A 24,726-nucleotide genomic window follows, 5' to 3' on the forward strand; every position below is an offset into this window, starting at 1 on the left:
ACTCACCCCAGTAGTCTCTAAAACCACTGGAAAATTAAACCACGAGGGTCAAAAAAATCAGAGAAAAGTCAACCCCATGATAAGAATGGGCAGAATTCATGAGGAACTACTACTCTGATCACAGACTGGTTCACAATGACCTATCAGCAGCAATTTTAGCAGCAGAGGTGAAAAGCCTAGACCCACTGATGGGATTGGTGAAAAGCCTTTCTCCACCAAGGGTAGGTGTGATGTGGTCATCTGTCACCAGGAATTGAAGCCTGAAGTTGGGTAACATCTATCAGGCTGGTGTTGTGGTGGAGAACAGTATCTGAAAGGAGTAACAGGAGCAAAGAAAAGGCTGCATGGAGTGGGGGAGGGCAAGACCACAAGATCAGAAGAAAAGGAGGAGAAGAGGAAGCTGCAAGAGGAGGGAGAGTGATGGCAGGTTGCAAGTGGGATGGAGGAGGCTGCAAGTGCAGCAAAGAGGGGGCTGGCTGAAAAAAGTAACAAGAATGGGAAGTATGTTCTGTACACAGAAAACAGGATAAATACGCCCGATTAGTCTAATTTTGATCATTGGTAAAGTGGTAGAAAGTGTCATCAACAATGCTATTAAGCAGCACTTGCTTGACAATAACTTGCTCAGTGATATCCAGTTTGGGTTCTGCCAGGGCTACTCAGCTCCTGACTTCACTAAAGCCTAGATTTAAACATGGACAAAAAAGCTGAATTCCAGACGTGAGATGAGAGTGACTGCCCTTGAAATCAAGGTTGCATTCGACTGATTGTGGCATTGAGGAGCCTGAGCAAAACTGGAATCAATAGGTATCAGGAGGTAAAATCTTCATTGGTTAGAGTCTTACCTGGCACACAGAAAGATAGTTTGTGACAATTGGAAGTCAGTCATTTCAGCTCCAGGACATCTCAGCAAGAGTTCCTCAGGGAGTTTCTTGGCACAACCCAACCTTCATCAATGACCTACTCTCCATCATGAGATCAAAAGTGGCAATACTTGCCAATGATTGCACAATGCTACCTGGTTTAGGATTCCAGCATGCAAGCCATCAGGCCTAGGGAACGTGTCTGCCTTTAGCCCCATTAGTTTGTCTAGTACTATTCCTTTAGTGATAGTGACACTACTTCATTCCCTTTAATATTAATGGAAGGTTTGAAATATCTTTCACTATAAAGACAGATACAAAATATCTGTTTATGCCCGCTAGTATTTCTTGTTCCCCACAACTGTTCCCCCAGATTAATTTTCTAAGGGGATTACTCTTTCTTCCTTTTCACATATTTAAAGAAGTTTCTGTGAGTTTTTATGTTCTGTGCTGGTTTGCCCTCATAGTTTACTTGCTCCGTCCTTAATATCTTTTTAGTTTTCCTTTGCTGGATTCTGAATTTATCCCAGTCTTTGGGCTATTACCGACTTTCTTGAGTTGCTGGTCCTGTCTCACAGAATCATAGTGACCGCATTACTCATGTTTCTGCCGAGAGAACTGTCAATAGCCTCTTCCATCACTTTGCTGATGATCATGATTAGAATAAACTAACCAAACAAGTGCCAATGCTGGAAATCTGAAACAAAAGCAAAATTGCTGGAGAAATTCAACAAATCTGGCTACATCAGTGGAGAGAAAGCAGAGTTAATATTTTGCTTCCAGTTAGGGGAATCTAATTGAGGTAAACAAAGTTGCGAGAGGCATAGATGGGGTAGATCATGAGAATCTTTAACTCATGACAGACGTGTCTAGGACCAGAGGGCAGAGGTTGAAGGAGAGGAATAAGTGGCTTAGAAGAGATCTGAAGAAAAATGTTTTCACCCAGAGGTTGGTAGAAATTTGGAATGTGCTGCCTGACACAGTGGAGGAGGAGGCAGGTACTCTTGCAACATTTAAGAAGCATCTTAAAATGCCAGGGCATAGTAGATTATGGACCAAATGGAGGTAAATGGGATTAGTACAGTTTGTTGGTGTGCATACATTTGGTGGGCCATGGGCCTGTTTGTATGCTGTATGATTCCATGACTAAGGTTTCAGTGAGCTACCTTGTTGAAAGTCTCAGCAGCGTTGATTAGATTTTTCAAATCAAATGTGCCATGCAGAATTTGAACATTCTGAGGAACAGAGAACATTCTTTTTTTATCAACATTTACCTGTGCAGATTTAGTAAATCCAAGAACACTGAAGCATTTCCCATCTGTTTTATACTTCATCTGTTCCTGATCTACTTGTGAAAATGGGATAATATCACTACCATAGCGAAAACCTGAAGAATAAAATCAGAGTGCTTTTAGTAAACAAAACATTCCAAAGCACTTAACAATTGATGTTTCAAACAAAAATTACTTAAAGCCAAAATCATAGAAGACAAAATCATAGATAAGTTATAACAGAAACAGCCATTTGGTCCATGACATCTGTCATTGCGTGGTGCTGACCTACACCCATTCCTCCACCATTTTCCTGTAGTCTTGCTTCTTTTTCCAGGCACCCAATAATTTTGAACTGCTCATCTCCAGATTCTCCAATTTATCCACATAACTGATATCCTTCACCACCGAAATAACTCATATGAATCTTTTTGCATCCTCTCTATTCCCTTCACATTTTACTGAAACTACAGTTCCCGAACTGAATGCAATATTCCAACTGAGATGAAACCAGTACAGAGGAACCTCGATTAAATAGGCACCATCCATCAATGACTAACTTCTCGCCCTCTCTCTCTTCCCACACTTTCCCTATCTGACCGACATTGTTGGAGTAAAAAGTTGTGGCTGTGTGTGTGCGCGCGCATGCACACGCTATTTGGAGACTTACCCCACAAAGGCAGTAGCAGCAACAGATGCAGTCTTGTTGTTGGTGTACTGTCTGGCTGCCCCGGAGAGGGGGTGGGGGGTTGTTGGATGGAATTGGGGGGTTGTTGGATGGAATTGGGGGGCAGGGGGTGGTGTTGGACGGTTGTGGGGTGGGGGGGGGGGGGGGGTGAAGGCAGGCAGGGAGGCGGTGGTGAATGGGTTTGGGGGTTGGGGGGCAATGTTGGACGGGGTTGGGGGCGGGTGGGGGTCAGTGTTTGACGGTGTTGGGGATGGTGCCAGGAGACGGGGTCTCGCGCGCTGCATGCTGCTGCAGTCTCCTGAACGGGGAGCAGACATTAAAAACTCCTAGCGCCTGAGGAAAGGCAATTAATCGACTAACCAAATAATTGATTATCCGACCGAAATAGTGCCCGCCCATCTCATTCGGATAATCAAGGTTCCCCTGTACTTTGTACAGGTTTGTCATAACTTTCTCACTTCTGCACTGGATACCTCTATTCATAAAGCCCAGGGGACACAGTAAGTTTTATTAACAGCTTTCTCCAATGATTTATGTACATATATAATCCCCAATCTCTCTGATCCTGCACAATGTTTATTGTATATCGTTCACCCTATTCTTCCACCAAAAAGGTAGAAATAGTTTTAGCAAGTCACCTTTCTATTTAAGTTTCATCTGCCACTTGTGCATCAATTCCACCTTGTCTATGTACTTTTGAAGTTTATTAGTGTCTTCTCTAAGATGAATTAGGCAGAAAAAGACTTTCAGAGATTTACAAAGGTTATATTGTACATCTGTAGTTTAAAATCAACTAGGAGAAAGTGAGGACTGCAGATGCTGGAGATCAGAGCTGAAAAATATGTTGCTGGAAAAGCGCAGCAGGTCAGGCAGCATCCAAGGAGCAGGAGAATCGATGTTTCTTATGCCCGAAACGTCGATTCTCCTGCTCCTTGGATGCTGCCTGACCTGCTGCGCTTTTCCTGCAACACATTTTTCAGATCTGTAGTTTAACACAAACATCAGCTTCCACCTTTCTCTTCTTTATCCTTTCACTGTCCTGAAGCGAAGACCCACTGGGAATGAACCTGGATCTTTTATTTATACAAAATAAACCCACCGGCAATTTAACAATTTTTCCAATTAATTAAATAAAAAATATTGCCCAGCAGGACATTGTAAGATCCCAGCCCTATTATTTTCTTTTTTTAAAAAATTATTCTTTCAATTATTGCATGAACTATTACTGATGTTTAATCAGCTCAGTTTGACATACTATAACACCGCTGAAGCATTTCGGACTTGAACCGAGGCTTTGTGGGCCAGAGGTATTAACACAACCACTGTGCCACAGCAACCCAAGAACCCAGCTTTTGTTTCCCCCTCTGTACAGTAACATTTTTATGTGAACTCAGCTCTTTTTAAAAAAAAAATCCACCTGTCGAGACTGGAGATAAAATAAAAAATATTGCAGATGCTGTGATTCTGAAACAAACGCATAAAATGCTGTAGAAACTCAGCAGGTCTAACATCCTATGCGAGACAGAAACAGAGTTAATGTTTTGAGTCCAGTATGACTCTTCAATTCCATTCCTTGACGCTGTACTAGACTCAAAACATTAACTACATTTCTCTCTCCACAGATGCTTCCAGACATCCACAGTTCCTCCAGCATTTTGTGTTTGTTCAGAACTGGGGGTAGTGGGACTTGGGCTGAAATTGTATTGCATCAGGCAGCATCCAAGGAACAGGGGAATCGACATTTCAGGCATAAGCCCTTCTTCAGGAATGAGGAAAGTGTGTCCAGCAGGCTAAGATAAAAGGTAGGGAGAAGGGATTGGGGGAGGGGCGTTGGAAATGCGATAGGTGGAAGGAGGTCAAGGTGAGGGTGATAGGCCAGAGTGGGGTGGGGGCGGAGAGGTCAGGAAGAAGATTGCAGGTTAGGAAGGCGGTGCGGAGTTCGAGGGATTTGACTGAGACAAGGTGGGGGGGGAGGGGAAATGAGGAAACTGGAGAAATCTGAGTTCATCCCTTGTGGTTGGAGGGTTCCTAGGCGGAAGATGAGGCGCTCTTCCTCTAACCGTCGTGTTGCTATGGTCTGGCGATGGAGGAGTCCAAGGACCTGCATGTCCTTGGTGGAGTGGGAGGGGGAGTTAAAGTGTTAAGCTACGGGGTGGTTGGGTTGGTTGGTCTGGGTGTCCCAGAGGTGTTCTCTGAAACATTCCGCAAGTAGGCAGCCCGTCTCCTCAATATAGAGGAGGCCACATCAGGTGCAGCGGATGCAATAGATGATGTGTGTGGAGGTGCAGGTGAATTTGTGGCGGATATGGAAGTATCCCTTGGGGCCTCGGAGGGAAGTATGGGGGGAGATGTGGGCGCAAGTTTTGCATTTCTTGCGGTTGCAGGGGAAGGTGCCAGGAGTGGAGGTTGGGTCGGTGGGGGGTGTGGACCTGACGAGGGAGTCACGGAGGGAGTGGTCTTTTTGGAACGCTGTTAGGGGAGGGAAGGGAAATATATCCCTGGTGGTGGGGTACGTTTGGAGGTGGCGGAAATGACGGCGGATGATACGCTGTACATGGAGGTTGGTGGGGTGGTAGGTGAAGACCAGTGGGGTTCTGTCCTGGTGGCGGTTGGAGGGGCAGGGCTCAAGGGCGGAGGAGCGGGAAGTGGAAAGATGCGGTGGAGGGCATCGTCGAACACGTCTGGGGGGAAATTGCGGTCCTTGAAGAAGGAGGCCATCTGGGTTGTACGGTTTTGGAAATGGTCCTCCTGGGAGCAGATGCGGCAGAGACAAAGGAATTGGGAATACGGGATGGCGTTTTTACAGGGGGCAGGGTGGGAGGAGGTGTAGTCTAGGAAGCTGTGGGACTTGAACCTGATTATTGGGACACTACCACTGCACCACATCACCCAACTTTTACTTTAAAAATATTTTTTCTTCAACCTACTCAGATATGTTACTACACACCACTGCTTTTCATCATTTATATAAATGATTTGGATGTGAACATAGGAAGAGCAGTTAGTAAGTTTGCAGATGACACCAACATTGGAAGTGTAGTGGACAGTGAAGAAGATTACCTCAGATTACAATGGGATCTTAATCAGATGGGCCAATGGGCTGAGGAGTGGCAGATAGAATTTAATTCTGATAATTGTGAGGTGCTGCATCTTGGAAAGGTAAATAAGGGCAGGACTTATACACTTAATGGGAAGATCTCAAGAAGTGTTGCTGAACAATGAGACTTTACAGGTTCACAGTTCCTTGAAAGTGGAGTCACAGGTAGACAGTATAATGAAGAAGGCATTTTGTATGCTTTCCTTTATTGGTCACAGGATTTGAGTATAGGAGTTGGGAGGTCATGTTGCAGCTGTACAGGACAGTGGTTAGGCCACTTTTGCAATATTGTGTGCAATTCTGGTCTCCTTCCTATCAGGAGGATGTTGTGAAATTTGAAAGGGTTCAAAAATGTTTACAAGGATGTTGCCAGAGTTGGAGGACTTGAGCTAAGTCCCACAGGCTGGGGCTGTTTTGCCTGGAGCATCAGAAGCTGAGGGATGACCGTGTAGAGGTTCCTAAAATCATGAAGGGCATGGGTAGGGTAAATAGACAAGGTGTTTTCCCTGTGGTGGGAGAGTCCAGAATTAGAGGGGAAAAATCTAAAAGGATTATGGGTGGCACAGTGGTTAGCACTGCTGCCTCACAGCGCCAGAGACCCAGGTTCAATTCCCACCTCAGGCGACTGACTGTGTGGAGTTTACACATTCTCCCTGTGTCTGCATGGGTTTCCTCTGGGTGCTCCGGTTTCCTCCCACAATCCAAAAATGTGCAGGTTAGGTGAATTTGTCATGCTAAATTGCCCATAGTGTTCGGTGAAGGGGTAAATGTAGGGGAATGGGTCTGGGTGGGTTGCGCTCCAGCAGGCCGGTGTGGACTTGTTGGGCTGAAGGGCCTGTTTCCACACTGTAAGTAATCTAATCTAATCTAATAAAAAAGGGGCCACAACGCAGAGTGGCTGAGCAGAGGCTCATAGCCAAGTTCAGTACCCATGAGGATGGCCTCAACCGGGTCCTTGGATTCATGTCACACTATAGGTGATCCTAGTACACTGTACACTCTCATACACACAAGCACATTTACATGCACTGTTACAGACTCACACACGCCCACGCAGATCCTCTTCCATACACGCGCTCTCTCTCAGACACACACGTACACCCCCCATATTCACACCCACGCACACATCCTCTGACAGGCTTATGCTCCATCACACTCAAGCCCACACTCTACCAAGCATGCACGTACACAAACACACTCTTTCACATACAACCAGATCACATGCACACTCTCTTTTTCTCGTTCACATGAACACACATACACATATACGTCTATGGGGTGAATGTGCATTTGCAGAATTCTATTTGCAGATACATTCTATTTTTGCTCATAAAGCTCACAATCTGCAGGTAGTCAATCCATGTAACATTTTTAAAATTCCTACTTTGGAAACTGAACCAGTTCGAAGACTGGGATACAGACAGACTCTAATCTCACACCTTTAATACATCATCTGAGCTGCAATGTCACTTTTGTATTTATAAAACCTTAAGTTATGTCAAGAATATGACTTAAAAGAAGTTCTGGAATTTACATATCAGTGAACTGAAACCTACGACCTATTCTAAAAGATTAAACACTCAACAGCAATCTAAGTTTGTTCAATATAGAGGAACCTCGATTATCCAAATACCAATTATCTGAAAATTGGATTATCCGAAGGAGGTCTCGAGGTCCCAATAGAAACATTACATCAAAGACATGTTTCCAACAGTGATCAGGTCTTTTGTTTACAGTGATTAAACAGGCACCGTCTCCAAATGACTGACCTCCCGCCCTCTCTCTCTCCGCACACTTCCCCTAGAATTCTACAAAGGGGTATACCCTGATTTCCACCTCCTTCCCCAGATAATCTGACCAATATTGTCCTGTACAGGGCAGAGGTGGAAGCTGTCAAAAAATTGCAATAAAAAGTTGTGTGTGTGTGTGCTCGAACATTACTTGGAGACTACCCACAAAGGCAGCTGCAGCAGTCTTGTTGTTGGTGTACAGTCCAGCTGCCCCGGAGGGGTGTTGGACAGGGGTGTGGCAGGCAGGGGGCGGTGTTGGATGGGGTTTGGGGCTGGGGGGGGGGCGGTGCTGGAGGGGTTTGGGGCGGGGCAGGCGGGGGGGTGTTGGATGGGGTTGGGGGCGGGGGCAGGCGGGGGAGTGTTGGACAGGGTTGGGATGATGCTGGAGAGGTTGGGGGGTCAGGGGCGGGGATGGACGGAGTTGGGAGGCGAGGTGCAGTGTTGGACAGGGTTGGTGGGTGGGGGCAGGCGGGGGCGGTGTTGGATGGGGTGGGCGGGGCGTTGGGCAGTGTTGGGGGAGGGGTATCACACGCGGTGTGTGCTGCTAGTCTCCTGAACGGGGAGCAGACTTTAAAACCACCGAGCCCCAGAGGAAAGGCATTTAATCGATTAACCGAATAATCAATTATCCGAACAAAATAGTGCCTGCCCATCTCGTTCGGATAATTGAGGTTCCCCTGTATATCATTTTCATTGCATGACACTGTGATCCTTTGCTATAAATCCTGTGTCTTCTGATCCTGCCCCACTAGTTACTTGATGAAGCGGCAGCGCTCTGAAAGCTAGTACTTCCGAATAAACCTGTTTGACGACAACCTGGTGTTGGAGACAGTGAGGTCGATAGATGCTGGAGATCAGAGTTGACAGTATGTTGCTGGAAAAGTACAGCAGGTCAGGCAGCATCCAAGGAGCAGGAAAATTGACATTTTGGGCCGCAGCCCTTCTTCAGGAATGAGGCTGAGAGTGTCGGGGGTGGAGAGATAAATGGGAGGGTTGTGGGGCTGGGGAGTAAGTAGCTGAGGATGCAATAGGTGGATGGAGATGTGGGTAAAGATGATAGGTTGGAGAGGAGGGTACAGCGGATAGGCACTTAAGAGAACATCTCCAGGACACCTACACCAATCAACCCCACCGCCCCGTGGTCGAACATTTCAACACCCCTTGCCACTTTACCGAGGACATGGACTTCCTGGGCCACCTCCATCGCCACTCCCTCACCAGCCGATGCCTGGAGGAAGAACGCCTTATCTTCCACCTTGGAACCCTTCAACCCCAGGGCATCAATGTGGATTTCACCAGAGTCCTCATTTCCCCTCTCCCCACCTTACCCCAGTTCCAACCTTCCAGCTCAGCACTGACCTCATGACCTGTCCCATCTGTCAATCTTCCTTCCCACCTATCAGTTCCACCCTCCACTCTGACTTATCACCTTTACTCCCACCTCCATCCACCTATTGCACTCCCCAGCCCCACCCCCTCCCATTTATCTCTCCACACCCAAGGCTCCCAGCGTCATTCCTGAAGAAGGGCTCCGGCCCAAAATGTCAATTTTCCTGCAACTCGGATGCTGCCTGATCTGCTGTCCTTTTCCAGCAACACAAACACAACTATAACCTGGCGTTGAGTGATTTTTAACTTTGTCCACCTCAGTCCAACAACAGTACTTCCACATTACAGGAGATATATTCAAGATGTATAAAATTATGAGGAGCATAGACAGGGCAGACAGGAAGAAATGTTTTCCTTTGATGGCTGGATCAATGCCCAGCAGACAGATTTAAGGTAAGAGGCAGAAGGTTCAGAGGAGATTATGAGGGTGGTGAAAATCTGGAACTCACTACCTAGAAGGGTGTGGAGAGGCAGAAACCCTCATAACATTTTAAAAGTATTTAGATATGCACTTGCAATGCTAAGGCATACAAGGCTATGGGCCAAGTGCTGAAAAATGGGATTAGGATAGTTAGGTGGGTGATTTTGACTAGAATGAATACATTGGAGGTAAAGAGCCTGTATGTGTGATGAGCCTACAAAGATATAGATGGATTGTTCAGAAGAGCAGGTCAGTGGCAGATGGAATTTAACCCTGATAAGTGTGACATGATGCACTTTGGCAAGGGTGCACTCAATGAATGGAAGATCTAGAAAGCTAGGAAGAACAGAGGGACCTTGCGGTACTCGTCCACAGATACCTGAAGACAAATTACCGTGGTGGGTTTTGAATCTGGGGTCCGAGAACCTTATAAGAGCAAGGAAGTTATGTTGGATTTGTACAGAACTCTGGTTAGGCCAAAGATGGAGTATTACATGCAGTTCTGGTATTAAAGGAAGGATGTGTGGGTTAGGTGCATTAGTTAGGGGTAAAATGTAGAGTAATAAGGTAGGGGAATGTATCTAGGAGGGTAACTGTTCAGAGGGTTGGTGTAGACTTGTTGGGCCAAATGGCCTGTTTCCACACTGAACGAAACTGGTGAGGGGTCAGAGGAGATTCACTAGGATGTTGTTTGAGATGGAGCAGTTTAGAATCATAGAATCCCTACAGTGTGGAAACAGGCCATTTGGCCCAACAAGTCCACACCAACCCTCCGAACAGAAACCCTCCCAGATACATTCCCCCACCCTATTACTCCACATTTTACCCCTAACTAATGCACCTAACCCACACATCCCTGAACATCATGGGCAATTTTTAATGGTCAATTCACCTAGCCCGCATTGTGGGAGGAAACTGGAGCATCCAGAGGAAACCCACACAGACACAGGAAGGAATGTGCAAACTCCACCCAGACAGCCACTCAAGGCTAGAATCGAACCAGGATCCCTCGTGCTGTGAGGCAGTAGTACTAACCACTGAGCCACCATGCCATCCCAATTTAGCTATGAAGGGAGGCTGAATAAGTTCAGGTTGTTTTCTTTGGAGCTGAAAAGGTTGAGAGGGGACTTGATTGAAGTCACACAGCGAGTTCCAGATTCCCACCATTCTCTGGGAGAAGGATTTTCCTCATATCATCTCTAAAAAGGGTTTGCTCACATGAGATTATGAGGTAGATACACAGGGTTTTTCTTTTACTTACTCACAGGATGTGGGCATCACTGGCTAGGCCTGCATTTGATTGCCCATGGGAACTTAAGGTCAACCACACTGATGTGGATTTGGAGTCACATGGAGCCAGGTAAGGATGGTAGATTTCCTTGCCTAAAGAACATTAGTGAACTAGATAGGTTTTGCAAACAATCAATAATGGATTCATAATCATTATCAGATTCTTAATTCCAGATTTTTTACTGAATTCAAATTCCACCATTTACCGTGGTGGATTTTGAATCAGGGGTCCGAGAACCTTAGCTAGATTTTTGGATTAATGTTCTAGCAATAATACCATTGGGCCCCCCATTGCCTACTCCAATGCTGGATAGAAAGCAACTGTTTATAATTTTAAAGTGAAAGGCCTGGGGTGGGGGAGTTGAGGAAAATGATTTTTCACATCGAGGGTGGTGGGATTCTAGAACACACTGCCTCGGAGGATAGATGAGTCAGGAAACCTACAATCTTTAAAAAGTATGAGGATGGGCACTTGAAATGTCACAACATTAAAGGCTATGGGCCAGGTGATGGAAGCTAGGACTAGTGTAGAAAATAGTACAATTTTTTTCAGTGCAGAATTGATGGGAAGTAGGGTCTCTTCTCTATTATAAGTTTAGAACATAGAACAGTACAACACAGTACAAGCCCTTCGGCCCTCGATGTTGTGCTGGCCTTTTATCTTACTCTAAGATCAGACTAATCTACGTACCTTTCAGTTTCTATGTTATATTCCATCACATTGCGCCATGCTACAACTATTTAAATAGGATAGAATTCCAACAGATCTAGGGATTCAAAATGGGCCTTTATTGGCCAATTTGGGTAATCAGCCGCAGCAGAATTCTATTCATAGAACATAGTTCAGTACAGCACACTACAGGCTCTTCGGCCCTCAATGTTGTGCCGACCTTTTATCCTACTCTAAGATCAAACTAACCTATGTACCCTTCATTTTACTATCATCCATGAGCCTATCCAAGAGTCGCTTAAATGCCCCTAATGTATATGACTCTACTACCACTGCTGGCAGTGCATTCCATGCACCCACCACTGTCTGACATCTTCCCTAAACCTCTCTCCGATCACCTTAAAATTATGACCCCTTTTGTGACAGCTACTTGCACGCTGGGAAAAAGATCCAAATTACCTCTCATCCTTCTTCGCTCCAACAAGAAAAACACTAGTTCCTTCAACCTTTCTTCATAAGACATGCCCTCCAGTCCAGGCAGCATCCTGGTGAATCTCCTCTGCATCCCCTCTAAAGCTTCCACATCCTTCTGTTACAACACAGTGGTGAACCCTTCTGTTAATCAAACTAAACATCCAGAAAGGCTCACCTCACCTTGTAATCTGTTAAAATATGAATGACAGAGAACTCCTAACTTCTACTATTTAAAGAAAAAATATCAATTTTTTTAACCTCCAAAAGTGAACAAAGACAACAACTATCCACAACTCGAAGTTCACCTTTTCTCTTAACTGCTTATTACCTGCCTCCAACTCTACAACAATAAGCTGTTCCAATAAGAGACTCAGTAAAATTACATCAACTTAATTTCAAAACCACACAGCTGCTGTCATCTTCGGTGTCCATTTTCTTCTGGTTGAGGATCTCCCTGGGTTGTCTTCTTTATTTTTACTGTAAAAACGTTTCATATGAAAGATATCTTTCTCTCTCGATGGCAATTGCTCTCTCTGCAATGTTCAAAATGCCTGCATTTTTATAACCCCAACATCGTATCATCTCATTGGTTTGATGTTGGCAAAACAATAAATTCAAACTCAATTGGGTTTTAGTATCCTTGGGCATAGTTTAAACTGATTGGTTAAATTTGAATGGTTGTCAAAACAGCAACCAACTCAGGTATCCATTTCACAGCCAAATGGCACATAGTTTCAATTTTACAGCGCACTCTGAGACTGCCATCTAGTCATATACACAGGTGCTTATAATCTCTCAGTTCAGAATGACATTCGCTCTCTCTTAAAGGTGAGGACATGCCACAACCCAAAGGACTAGCCACACTACCATACAATCAAGAGCATTTCCGAACTGACAGCCAGACTACTGCGACCACTAGGACTCATAACAGCACGCAAACCAACAGCTACTCTCAGACAACAACTCACCAGAACAAAGGACCCGATACCCAGCATGAGCAAAATCAATGTAGTGTACAAACTCCCATGCAAGGACTGCACAAAACACTACATAGGACAAATAGGAAGACAGCGAACGATCCGCATCCATGAATACCAACTAGCCACGAAACGACAGGACCAGCTATCCTTAGTAGCCACACACGCAGATGACAAGCAACATGAATTCGACTGGGACAACACTACTATTATAGGACAAGCCAAACAGAAAACACCCAGGGAGTTCCTAGAGGCATGGCACTCATCCACATATTCAATCAATAAGCACATCGACCTGGACCCAATATATCGGCCACTGCAGCGGACAGCTAGAACTGACAACCGGAAGCGGCAGATTCAAACCACTACAAATGCCAGAGGAAAAATCACAGAAGCACTTCACAGGAGGCTCCCAAGCACTGAGGATGTCACCTAGACAGGGGACGAAACGCCTGCAACACAAATTCCCAGCTCGACGAACAGAACCACAACAACGAGCACCCGAGCTACAAATCTTTTCACAAACTTTGATTATTCTATGCTGTGCCCTCTTCAGGTGCTGTTTAGCTAACTCACCTACCCAATATAATCTATCTCTCACTTCAGATACAAAATCCAAGTATGATATCTCCAACTTTGATCCTGTCAATTTTTCTTGAGTTAATTTCAAAGGTCCTCTTACTTCATGTCTAAATATTACCACAAAGGGAGTAAACTGAGTCTTTTCATTTGGGGCATCTCTAATGGCAAACAATACGAATGGGATACCTTTATCCCAATCATTTAGGTAATCCTGACTGCATGCTCTTAACATAGTCTTCAGGGTCTGATGCCAAAGCTCCCTGGCACTCAGGGTGGTAGCGCACTTGATTGAAAGTGCTGTATGCCTATCCAAGACTTCCTTAAACAACCTAGCAGTAAAATTAGACCCTTGGTCTGTCTGAATTTCTCTGGGGAGCCTATCTCACATGAAGAAAGCTACTAAGTCTTCCATCACCCTTTTTGCCTTAATATTCTGTGGCTACCATTTGGCATGTGTGACATGTATGGCAAAACTTAACCACATCCTTGTACAGTCCAGGCCAATAGAAATTCTGTTGTACCTTAGCCTGAGTCTTCCTCACACCTAGATGACCTCCTACTGGTAATTCACGTGCTACATGTAACACTTCCTGTCTTTATGCTATCAGCAATGCAACCTGGTGCATTTCTGCACATTTCTCCTCTGCACTCACCTGCCTAGGTCTCCATTTTGATCTTAGGATTCTATCTTTTTTAAGATAATAACCCTCAGAAATGGGTATTTAAGCGGGCATTGGATAGGTATATGGAGGATAGTGGATTAGTGTAGGTTAGGTGGGCTTTGATCGGCGCAACATCGAGGGCCGAAGGGCCTGTACTGCACTGTATTCTTCTATGTTCTATGTTCTATGTAAATACATTCTGATTCTGAGTATGCATCATCGTTTACTGCCTTGTCTTTCTGTTGTAAGTCCATTAGCCTTTCAGGACTAAACACTTCTGCCTGACCCATATCCTGTTCAGGTTTTTTCCTGCGCACTTACATTAAACAGGGGGTCAACGAACTGAACTTCAACTCCTTTGTCTTTCTCTTTAATTTTTACTTCTTGCTGTGGCTTATGACAGTGGGATCTTGTTACAATACAGTCTGGAAAAATTCCAGCATATCTTTCTTTTAACTCCTCAGCTCCCTGATTTTCCTTTGCCTTCTCCACAACAAGGGGCGTCACTCTCATCTTGGATCCTACTAAATCATTCCCAAGAATGAACTTTATTCCTGCAACTGACACTTTGTCAATCACTCCCACTGTTTCTTCCCCAGTCTTGATTTGGCTCTTCAACCTGATCGTACACAATGGAACTCTGAATTTCTGTCAGTCTATTGCACAAATTACCACTCTTTAGAATGCAGAACATAGAACATAGAACAATAGATCGCAGAACAGGCCTTTCGGATCTTGATGTTGCGCCAACTTGTGAACTATTCTCAGTTCGTCTCCCTACTCTATCCCAAAGTCATCCATGTGCTTATCTAAAGATTGTTTAAATCTCCCTAATGTGGCTGAGCTGACTATATTGACAGGTAGGGCATTCCACGTCCTTACCACTCTCTGAGTAAAGAACCTGCCTCTGACATCTGTCTTAAATCTATCACCCCTCAATTTGTAGTTATGCCCCCTCGTACAAGCTGACGTCATCATCCTAGGAAAAAGACTTTCACTGTCTACCCTATCTAATCCTCTGATCATCTTGTATGTCTCTATCAAATCCCCCCTTAGCCGCCTTCTTTCCAATGAGAACAGACCCAAGTCTCTCAGCCTTTCCTCATAAGGCCTTCCCTCCAGACCAGGCAACATTCTGGTAAATCTCCTCTGCACCTTTTCCAATGCTTCCATATCCTTCCTGTAATGGGCACCCAGAACTGTACACAATATTCCAAGTGTGGCCGCACCAGCGTTTTGTATAGTTGCAGCATGATATTGCGGCTGAAAATGTGTTGCTGGAAAAACGCAGCAGGAATGGGCTTATGCCCAAAATGTCGATTCTCTTGTTCCTTGGATGCTGCCTGACCTGCTGCGCTTTTCCAGCAACACATTTTCAGCTCTGATCTCCAGCATCTGCAGTCCTCACTTTCTCCTCGCATGATATTGCGGCCCCGGAACTCAATCCCTCTACAGGTAATATGTAAGAAAAAGTACAAATACGGTCATTTCTTACTATTAGAGACTGATTAGACCCTGCAGCTCTCAAAATTACAACTACTTTCCCTTCTCCCCCTCTTCTTCCTGAGTAAACTTTACCCATAGAGAGGAAATCTTTATAGATATCGGGCACTAACTCAATACCCAGCCCCTGCCAAGGTTGTGCACTTTCCTGCAAGCTCCTCGACTTTTCTTGGGGTTTCCTTTACTAATTTCACTAATCCCATTGGCTTAGCATCTTTTACCACATTTTCCCACAGTATCTTTCTTCAACAACCAGCACTGTGACTTTTCATGTCCCATCTTACCACATAGAACATAGAACAATACAGCACAGAACAGGCCCTTCGGCCCACGATGTTGTGCCGAACTTCTATCCTAGATTAAGCACCCATCCATGTACCTATCCAAATGCCGCTTAAAGGTCGCCAATGAATCTGACTCTACCACTCCCACGGGCAGCGCATTCCATGCCCCCACCACTCTCTGGGTGAAGAACCCACCCCTGACATCTCCCCTATACCTTCCACCCTTCACCTTAAATTTATGTCCCCTTGTAACACTCTGTTGTACCCGGGGAAAAAGTTTCTGACTGTCTACTCTATCTATTCCTCTGATCATCTTATAAACCTCTATCAAGTCACCCCTCATCCTTCGCCGTTCCAACGAGAAAAGGCCGAGAACTCTCAACCTATCCTCGTATGACCTACTCTCCATTCCAGGCAACATCCTGGTAAATCTTCTCTGCACCCTCTCCAAAGCTTCCACATCTTTCCTAAAGTGAGGCGACCAGAACTGCACACAGTACTCCAAATGTGGCCTAACCAAAGTCCTGTACAGCTGCAACATCACCTCACGACTCTTGAATTCAATCCCTCTGCTAATGAACGATAATACTCCATAGGCCTTCTTACAAACTCTATCCACCTGAGTGGCAACCTTCAAAGATCTATGTACATAGACCCCAAGATCCCTCTGTTCCTCCACCTGACCAAGAACCCTACCATTAACCCTGTATTCCGCATTCTTATTTGTTCTTCCAAAATGGACAACTTCACACTTGGCAGGGTTGAACTCCATCTGCCACTCCTCAGCCCAGCTCTGCATCATATCTAAGTCCCTCTGCAGCCGACAACAGCCCTCCTCACTGTCCACAACTCCACCTATCTTTGTATCATCTGCAAATTTACTGACCCACCCTTCGACTCCCTCATCTAAGTCATTAATAAAAATTACAAACAGCAGAGGACCCAGAACTGATCCCTGCGGAACTCCACTTGTAACTGGACTCCATGCTGAATATTTACCATCTACTACCACTCTCTGACTTCGACCGGTTAGCCAGTTTTCTATCCAATTGGCCAAATTTCCCTCTATCCCATGCCTCCTGACTTTCCGCATAAGCCTACCATGGGGAACCTTATCAAATGCCTTACTAAAATCCATGTACACTACATCCACTGCTCTACCCTCATCCACATGCTTGGTCACCTGAGGTCTTTCGCCTCTTTTTCACCCTCTTGGACTTCTTTTCTTCATCTTTGGTAAACTATTAGCAGTATGTTCTAATCTTTGTTTTGTAGTGTAGGATCTCTCCTTTCAATTTTGATCCTTCACAGGATGAAATTCTTGCCAGAAACTAAATTTTGTCTTATTCTTCAATGTATATTCTTCTGCCTTCTCTGCCGCTTTTCTCACTTCTTGAACTTTCTGTTCATCCACATGAATTTGTATCATCTCTGGAAGTGAGCTTTTAAACTGTTCCAGCACAATAATCTCTGAGAGCCTCCGAGGTCTTATCTATTTTTAAGGCCCATACCCATCTAACAAAATAAATATATGTAACTCTTCCAAACTCAATAGAACACTGACCTGGTTCCCTCTTTATGTTTCTGAACAGCTGTCTATACGCTTCCGGTACCAAATTAAAAGCACTCAAAACAGCCTTTTTGCTCCAAACATCTGCATAATCTCTTGACCCCTCATCTGAATACACTGCAAATACCTCATTGCTCTGCCTACCAGCTTAGTCTGAACTAGCATTACTCACAAGTTCTCTGGCCACTCCATCTGCCTAGCCAATTTTTCAAATGAAATTGAGGGGAGGCCATATTGGATTTGGTACTCGGTAATGAACCGGGACAAGTGGTGGGCTTGTTAGTGGGTGAACATTTTGGTGATGGTGACCACAATTCTGTGACTCTCACCTTGGTTATGCAGAGAGATAGGTGCGCACAACAAGGAAGATTTTACAATTGGGGGAAGGGAAATTACGATGCTGTAAGACAGGATTTGAGGAGCAGACGTTGGGAGCATAGGCTGTCAGGGAAGGATGTGGTGGAAATGTGGAACTTTTTCAAAGAGCAGATACGACGTGTCCTTGATATGTATGTACCTATCAGGCAGGAAAGAAATGGTCGTGTGAGGGAGCCTTGGTTGATGAGGGAGGTTGAATGTCTAGTAAAGAGGAAGAAGGAGGCTTACATAAGGTTGAGGAAACAGGGTTCAGACACAGCAGTGGAGGGATACAGGATAGCCAGAAGGGACCTGAAGAAAGGGATTAGGAGAGCTAAGAGAGGGCATGAAAAATCCTTGGCGGATAGGATCAAGGATAACCCCAAGGCATTCTATGCGTATGTGAGAAACCTGAGAATGACGAGAACGAGGGTAGGTCCGATCAAGGACAGTGGTGGGAGACTGTGTATTAAGTCGGAAGAGATAGGAGAGGTCTTGAACAAGTACTTCTCTTCAGTATTTACGAACGAGAGGGACCGTATTGTTGAAGAGGAGAGTGTGAAATGGACTGTTAAGCTAGAAGAGATACCTGTTAGGAAGGAAGATGTGTTGGACATTTTGAACAACTTGAGGATAGACAAGTCCCCCAGGCCTGACGGGATATATCCTAGGATTATGTGGGAAACAAGAGGAAATTGCAGTACCGTTGGCAATGATCTTCTCGTCTTCATTGGCAACAGGGGTGGTACCAGGGGACTGGAGAGTAGTGAGTGTTGTGCCCCTGTTCAAAAAAGGGAATAGGGATAACCCCGGGAATTACAGACCAGTTAGTCTTACTTCTGTGGTAGGCAAAATAATGGAAAGGGTACTGAGGGATAGGATTTATGAGTATCTGGAAAGACACTGCTTGATTAGGGACAGCCAGCACGGATTTGTGAAGGGTAGGTCTTGCCTTACAAGTCTTATTGAATTCTTCGAGGAGGTGACCAAGCATGTGGATGAGGGTAGAGCAGTGGATGTAGTGTACATGGATTTTAGTAAGGCATTTGATAAGGTTCCCCATGGTAGGCTTATGCGGAAAGTCAGGAGGCATGGGATAGAGGGAAATTTGGCCAATTGGATAGAAAACTGGCTAACCGGTCGAAGGCAGTGAGTGTTGGTAGATGGTAAATATTCAGCCTGGAGCCCAGTTACAAGTGGAGTTCCGCAGGGATCAGTTCTGGGTCCTCTGCTGTTTGTAATTTTTATTAATGACTTAGATGAGGGAGTCGAAGGGTGGGTCAGTAAATTTGCAGATGATACAAAGATAGGTGGAGTTGTGGACAGTGAGGAGGGCATTTGTCGTTTGCAAAGGGACTTAGATATGATGCAGAGCTGGGCTGAGGAGTGGCAGGTGGAGTTCAACCCTGCCAAGTGTGAGGTTTTCCATTTTGGAAGAACAAATAAGAATGCGGAATACAGGGTTAATGGTAGGGTTCTTAGTCAGGTGGAGGAACAGAGGGATCTTGGGGTCTATGTACATAGATCTTTGAAAGTTGCCACTCAGGTGGATAGAATTTGTAAGAAGGCCTATGGTGTATTATCGTTCATTAGTAGAGGGATTGAATTCAAGAGTCGTGAAGTGATGTTGCAGCTGTACAGGACTTTGGTTAGGCCACAGTTGGAGTACTGTGTGCAGTTCTGGTCGCCTCACTTTAGGAAAGATGTGGAAGCTTTGGAGAGGGTGCAGAGAAGATTTACCAGGATGTTGCCTGGAATGGAGAGTAGGTCGTACGAGGATAGGTTGAGAGTTCTCGGCCTTTTCTCGTTGGAACGGCGAAGGATGAGGGGTGACTTGATAGAGGTTTATAAGATGATCAGAGGAATAGATAGAGTAGACAGTCAGAAACTTTTTCCCCGGGTACAACAGAGTGTTACAAGGGGACATAAATTTAAGGTGAAGGGTGGAAGGTATAGGGGAGATGTCAGGGGTGGGTTATTTACCCAGAGAGTGGTGGGGGCATGGAATGCGCTGCCCGTGGGAGTGGTCGAGTCAGAATCATTGGCGACCTTTAAGCGGCATTTGGATAGGTACATGGATGGGTGCTTAATCTAGGTTAGAAGTTCGGCACAACATCGTGGGCCGAAGGGCCTGTTCTGTGCTGTATTGTTCTATGTTCTATGTTCTGTGTTCTATGTTCTAAAGAGGGCTTCAACATCTGTCTCATCGAAATGTGACAATGTTTTAATATATTTGCATACATCACTACCTTCTCTCTTCATCTCCATCCTGTTAACTGGACTTTCCTGATTAATTCACAATTTCTGACGTTCAAATTCTCTTTCCCTTTCTCTTTCTTCTCACTCTTTGCTCAGCTAAGAGCCTTCTCTCTCCCTTTCTTTTTCCCATCCCCCTCTCTTTTTCCTGTCTCTCTTTCTTCTCTTCTCGCTCTCCTTCAATTTTCTTTATCTTCTAACTCCATTTGCCTCAATTGGAATTTCAGTTTTTCTAACTCTACTACGCTTGTCTCCTCCTTTGATACACCGAAGTGCTTGACCAACTCCATTACAATTTCGGCTTTCCTTTTGTCCCTGGTTAAACCCAATTCTAACCTATTTGTTAATTCTAAAAGTATACCTTTCCTCCATTTTCTAAACTTTTTTAGCAAATTTGGGAAGCATCTTCAAACCCCAGAACCTCTTTAGCAATTTTAAGAGCCTTTTCCCTCACTTTTAATTTAACCAACCACAAGTAACTGAAATTAAACAAATTATCTCACCTACATTTTACTTAAAGATCTAGGACACTAATCGGCAAGTGTTTAAATCTGCTGGGATCTTTCATACCCCGTTTCACAACTTGAAGCTCCCCTTCTCTCTTAAATGCTTATTTCCTGCCTTCAACTCTATTACAATATGCTGTTCCAATAAGAGACTCAGTAAAATTACAGCAACTTAATTTCAAAACCACACAGCTGCTGTCTTCTTTGGTGTCTTTTCTTCTGGCTGAAGACCTCCCTGGGTCGTTGTCTTTATTTTTACTGCGAATACATTTCATATGAAAATGTACCTTTGATCGAGAATGTTTCCTAATTTCTTGGGTCTCTCTCGATGGCAGTTGCTCTCTCTGCAATTTTCAAAATGCCTGCATTTTTATATCCCCAACATCATATTATCTCATTGGTTTAATGTTGGCAAAACAATAAATTCAAACTCAATTGAGTTTTAGTATCCTTGGGCATAATTTAAACTGATTGGTTAAATTTGAATTATTGTCAAAACAGCAACCAACTCAGGGTATACATTTCACAGCCAAATGTTAAATATTTTCAGTTTTCCAGTACACACTGAGACTGCCATCCAGTCATATCGCAGGTGCTTGTAAGCTTAGTTTAGAACAGCACTCATTCTCTCTTAAGGGTACAGTACATGCCTTCAACTTCATGATACTTCCTATAATGAGACCAGAACTGAACACAATATTCTGAGTGGGATCTAACCAGGGCTGTAAACAGCTGCAGCATAACCTCACAGTTCTTAAACTCAATCCCGCTGCTAATGAAAGCAAACACACCATATGCCTTTTTAACAATCCTATCAACCTGGCTGGCAACTTTGAGGGACCTATGGATGTGGATGCCAAGTTCCCTCTGTTCCTCCACAATGCCCAGAATCCTGCCTTTAACCCTGTAATCTGCATTCAAATTCGACCTTCCAAACTGAATCACTTCACACTTTTCCAGGTTGAACTCCATCTTCCACTTCTCAGCCCAGTTCTGCATTCTGTCAATTGCAATCTACAACCTCATGTCGGGAGCAGTAGGAGACAGACCAGAGGTGACGTTGGAGACTAGGAGGTTACTGGGAAGGTAAGGACTTAGTATATATTCTTACCTTTGAAGCCCATGGCCATTTTCCTATCTGGAGTAGCAGGGGAAAGAGTGGAGAGATGTTGGAGACCAGGAAGGTAAGGACTTATCATATATTTGGGCAGTGGCTAAACTCAAGATAATGCCTGCCCACACCGCCCCCCCCCCCCCCCCCCCCACCACCCCCGCCCTGCAAACTCCTCTAACTAGAAGAAAAGGACTTTATAAGGTAAGGCTTTTTTGGTGTTTTTTTCTTTTCTTTCATATCTTTACGTGCATTGTTTGGTTTTAGTTAGTTGATATAAAGCTAAGCTGAAAAATATGTTGCTGGAAAAGCACAGCAGATCAGACAGCATCAAAGGAGCAGGAGAATCGACATTTCGGGCATAAGCCCTTCTACAGGATTCCTGAAGAAGGGCTTATGCCCGAAACGTCGATTCTCCTGCTCCTTTGATGCTGGCTGACCTGCTGCGTGTTTCCAGCAACACATTTTTCAGCTCTGATCTCCAGCATCTGCAGTCCTCACTTTCTCCTAGTTGATATAAAGCTAAGGCTTACAAATGCAGGGGACATCAGACCCATGGCATGTGCCTCTTGCTTGATGTGGGAGCTCAGAGACATGGCTGACGCTCCTGACTTTTACACTTGCAAGAACAGTATCCAGCTGCTGCTCTTGTTTGACTGTGTGATGGCTCTGGAGCTGCGGATAGAGGGCGGCACGGTGGCACAGTGGTTAGCACTGCTGCCTCACAGCGCCAGAGACCTGGGTTCAGTTCCCGTCTCAGGTGACTGACTGTGTGGAGTTTGCACGTTCTCCCCGTGTCTGCGTGGGTTTCCACCGGGTGCTCCGGTTTCCACCCACAGTCGAAAAATGTGCAGGTCAGGTGAATTGGCCACGCTAAATTGCCCATAGTGTTTGGTAAGGAGTAAGTGTAGGGATATGGGTGGGTTGCGCTTCGGCGGGGCAGTGTGGCATTGTTGGGCCGAAGGGCCTGTTTCCACATTGTAAGTAATCTAATCTAATCTAATCTAATCCGCGATGCTGAGGAGGTTGTGGATAGCACGTTTAGTGAATTGGTCACACCACAGACTAGAATTGCTGTGAATGAGTGACCAAAAGGTAAAGAAAGAGTAGGAAGGCAGTGTAGGTGCCCTCCAAAACAGGTATACCATTTTGGATACTGTTGGGGGACATGGCTCACCAGGGGAGGGAAGCAGTTGCCAGGATCAGGGCATTTTGGCAGGCACTGCTGTTCAGAAGGGCGGGAAAAAGACTCATAGGGGATTCTATTGTAAGGGAAGTAGATAGGCGGTTTTGTGGCCGAAGACGAGACTCCTGGATGGTATGTTGCCTCACAGGTGCTCGGATCAGGAATGTCACCGATCGGCTGCAGAGCATTCTGAAAGGGGAGGGTGAACAACCAGTTGTCGTGTTGTATATGGGCACCAATAATATAAGTAAAAAATGAGATGATGTCCTGAAAGCAGAATTCAGGGAGCTAGGAGAGAAGTTAAAGAGGAGGACCTCAAAGGTAGTGAACTCAGAATTGCTAACATTGCCATGTGCTAGTCAGGGTAGAAATTAAAGAATAATTGACTTGAGGGAGGGGTTCAGATTTGTGGGACACTGGGGCTGGTTCTGGGGAAGGTAGGACTATTACAAATCAGATTGTCTACACCAGACTGGAACTAATGTTCTTGGGGGAGTATTGGCTACTGCTGTTGGGGAGGTTTTAAACTAATGTGGCAGGGAGCTAGGAACCAGAAGAGAAGACTAGTAGACTGTGAGGTGGAAACTAGAGACCGTAATGATCATGAAGTTAGCACTACCAAGGGGAGAGTAGGCAAAGAGCAGATGAACACAAAAGAACTGGCAGACTGAAGTGGAAGGAGTATAGTGGGTATGGCAGGTAAACTTAGGGTTTGGATTGGTGCCTGGGAGTTTCATGTTATTGCGATCACAAAGACTTGGTTGAAGGAAGGGTATGATTGGCAACTAAATGATCCGGGATATAGATGCTTCAGACAGGACAGGGAGGGATGATATCACAGCTGTGCTAAAGGAGGACACTATGGAGGGCCTGAGCAGTGAGGCATTATGGATGAAGCTGAGAAATAAGAAGGGTGCAGTTACATCGTTGGGGCTGTATTACAGGCCTCCCAACAGTGAGCGTGAGGTAGAAGAACAAATAGGTAAACAGATTATGGAAAGATGTAGAGACAACAAGGTGGTGGTGATGCAGGATTTTAATTTTCCCAACATCGACTGGGTTACACTTTATGTCAGAGGGCTGGATGGGAATGAATTTGTAAGGAGCATCTAGGGAAGCTTTCTGGAGCAGTATGTCAATAGTCCGACAAGAGAAGGGGCCATATTGGACCTGGTATTGGGGAATGAGCCAGGCCAGGTGGAAGAAGCTGCATTGGGAAATTTCTTTGGGAACAGTGATCACAATTCTGTAAGTTTTGGAATACTCGCAGACAAAGATGAGAATGGTCCTAAGGGAACAGTACTAAACTGGGCCAAGGCCAATTTTATCCAAATTCAGCAGGAGCTGGGATCTGACTGGCGACTGACTGTGTGGAGTTTGCACATTCTCCCCGTGTTTGTGTGGGTTTCCTCTGGGTACTCCGGTTTCCTCCCACAGTCCAAAGATGTGGGGGTTAGGTGAATTGGCCATGCTAAATTGCCCGTAGTGTTAGCTGAAGGGGTCAATGTAGGGGTATGGGTGGGTTGCAGGTCGGTGTGGATCTGTTGGGCTGAAGGGCCTGTTTCCACACTGTAAGTAATCTAATCTAAAGGTGTGGATTGGGGACAGCTACTTGATATTTGATAAGTGGGAGGCTTTCAAAGATGCGTTGAAGATAGTGCAGGATAGGCATGTCCCTTTGACAACAAGGGATAGGAAAGGCAAGATTTATGAACTGTGGATGACAGGAGAAATCGTGCGATTAGCCATGAGGAAAAGGGAAGTGTACATAAGATCCAG

The 24,726-nt window shown here is 45.0% G+C and overlaps 1 protein-coding gene across 3 annotated transcripts in view; it reads right to left on the reverse strand.

The window, feature by feature from the left end:
- The window catches only part of xrcc5 (X-ray repair complementing defective repair in Chinese hamster cells 5), a 398,838-nt gene that overhangs the window by 212,610 nt on the left and 161,502 nt on the right, over nt 1-24,726 (reverse strand). For all 3 annotated transcript variants that reach the window (XR_011961734.1, XM_072580078.1, XM_072580075.1), the window contains exon 9: nt 2,138-2,250. Coding sequence is in view for 2 of the 3 variants with exons in the window: in XM_072580078.1 (XP_072436179.1) it covers nt 2,138-2,250 (113 nt within the window). In the remaining variant the exon portion in view is untranslated. The remainder of the gene's footprint in view (nt 1-2,137; nt 2,251-24,726) is intronic.

This window comes from Chiloscyllium punctatum, chromosome 10, assembly GCF_047496795.1.
Source record: "Chiloscyllium punctatum isolate Juve2018m chromosome 10, sChiPun1.3, whole genome shotgun sequence".
Lineage (NCBI taxonomy): Eukaryota > Metazoa > Chordata > Chondrichthyes > Orectolobiformes > Hemiscylliidae > Chiloscyllium > Chiloscyllium punctatum.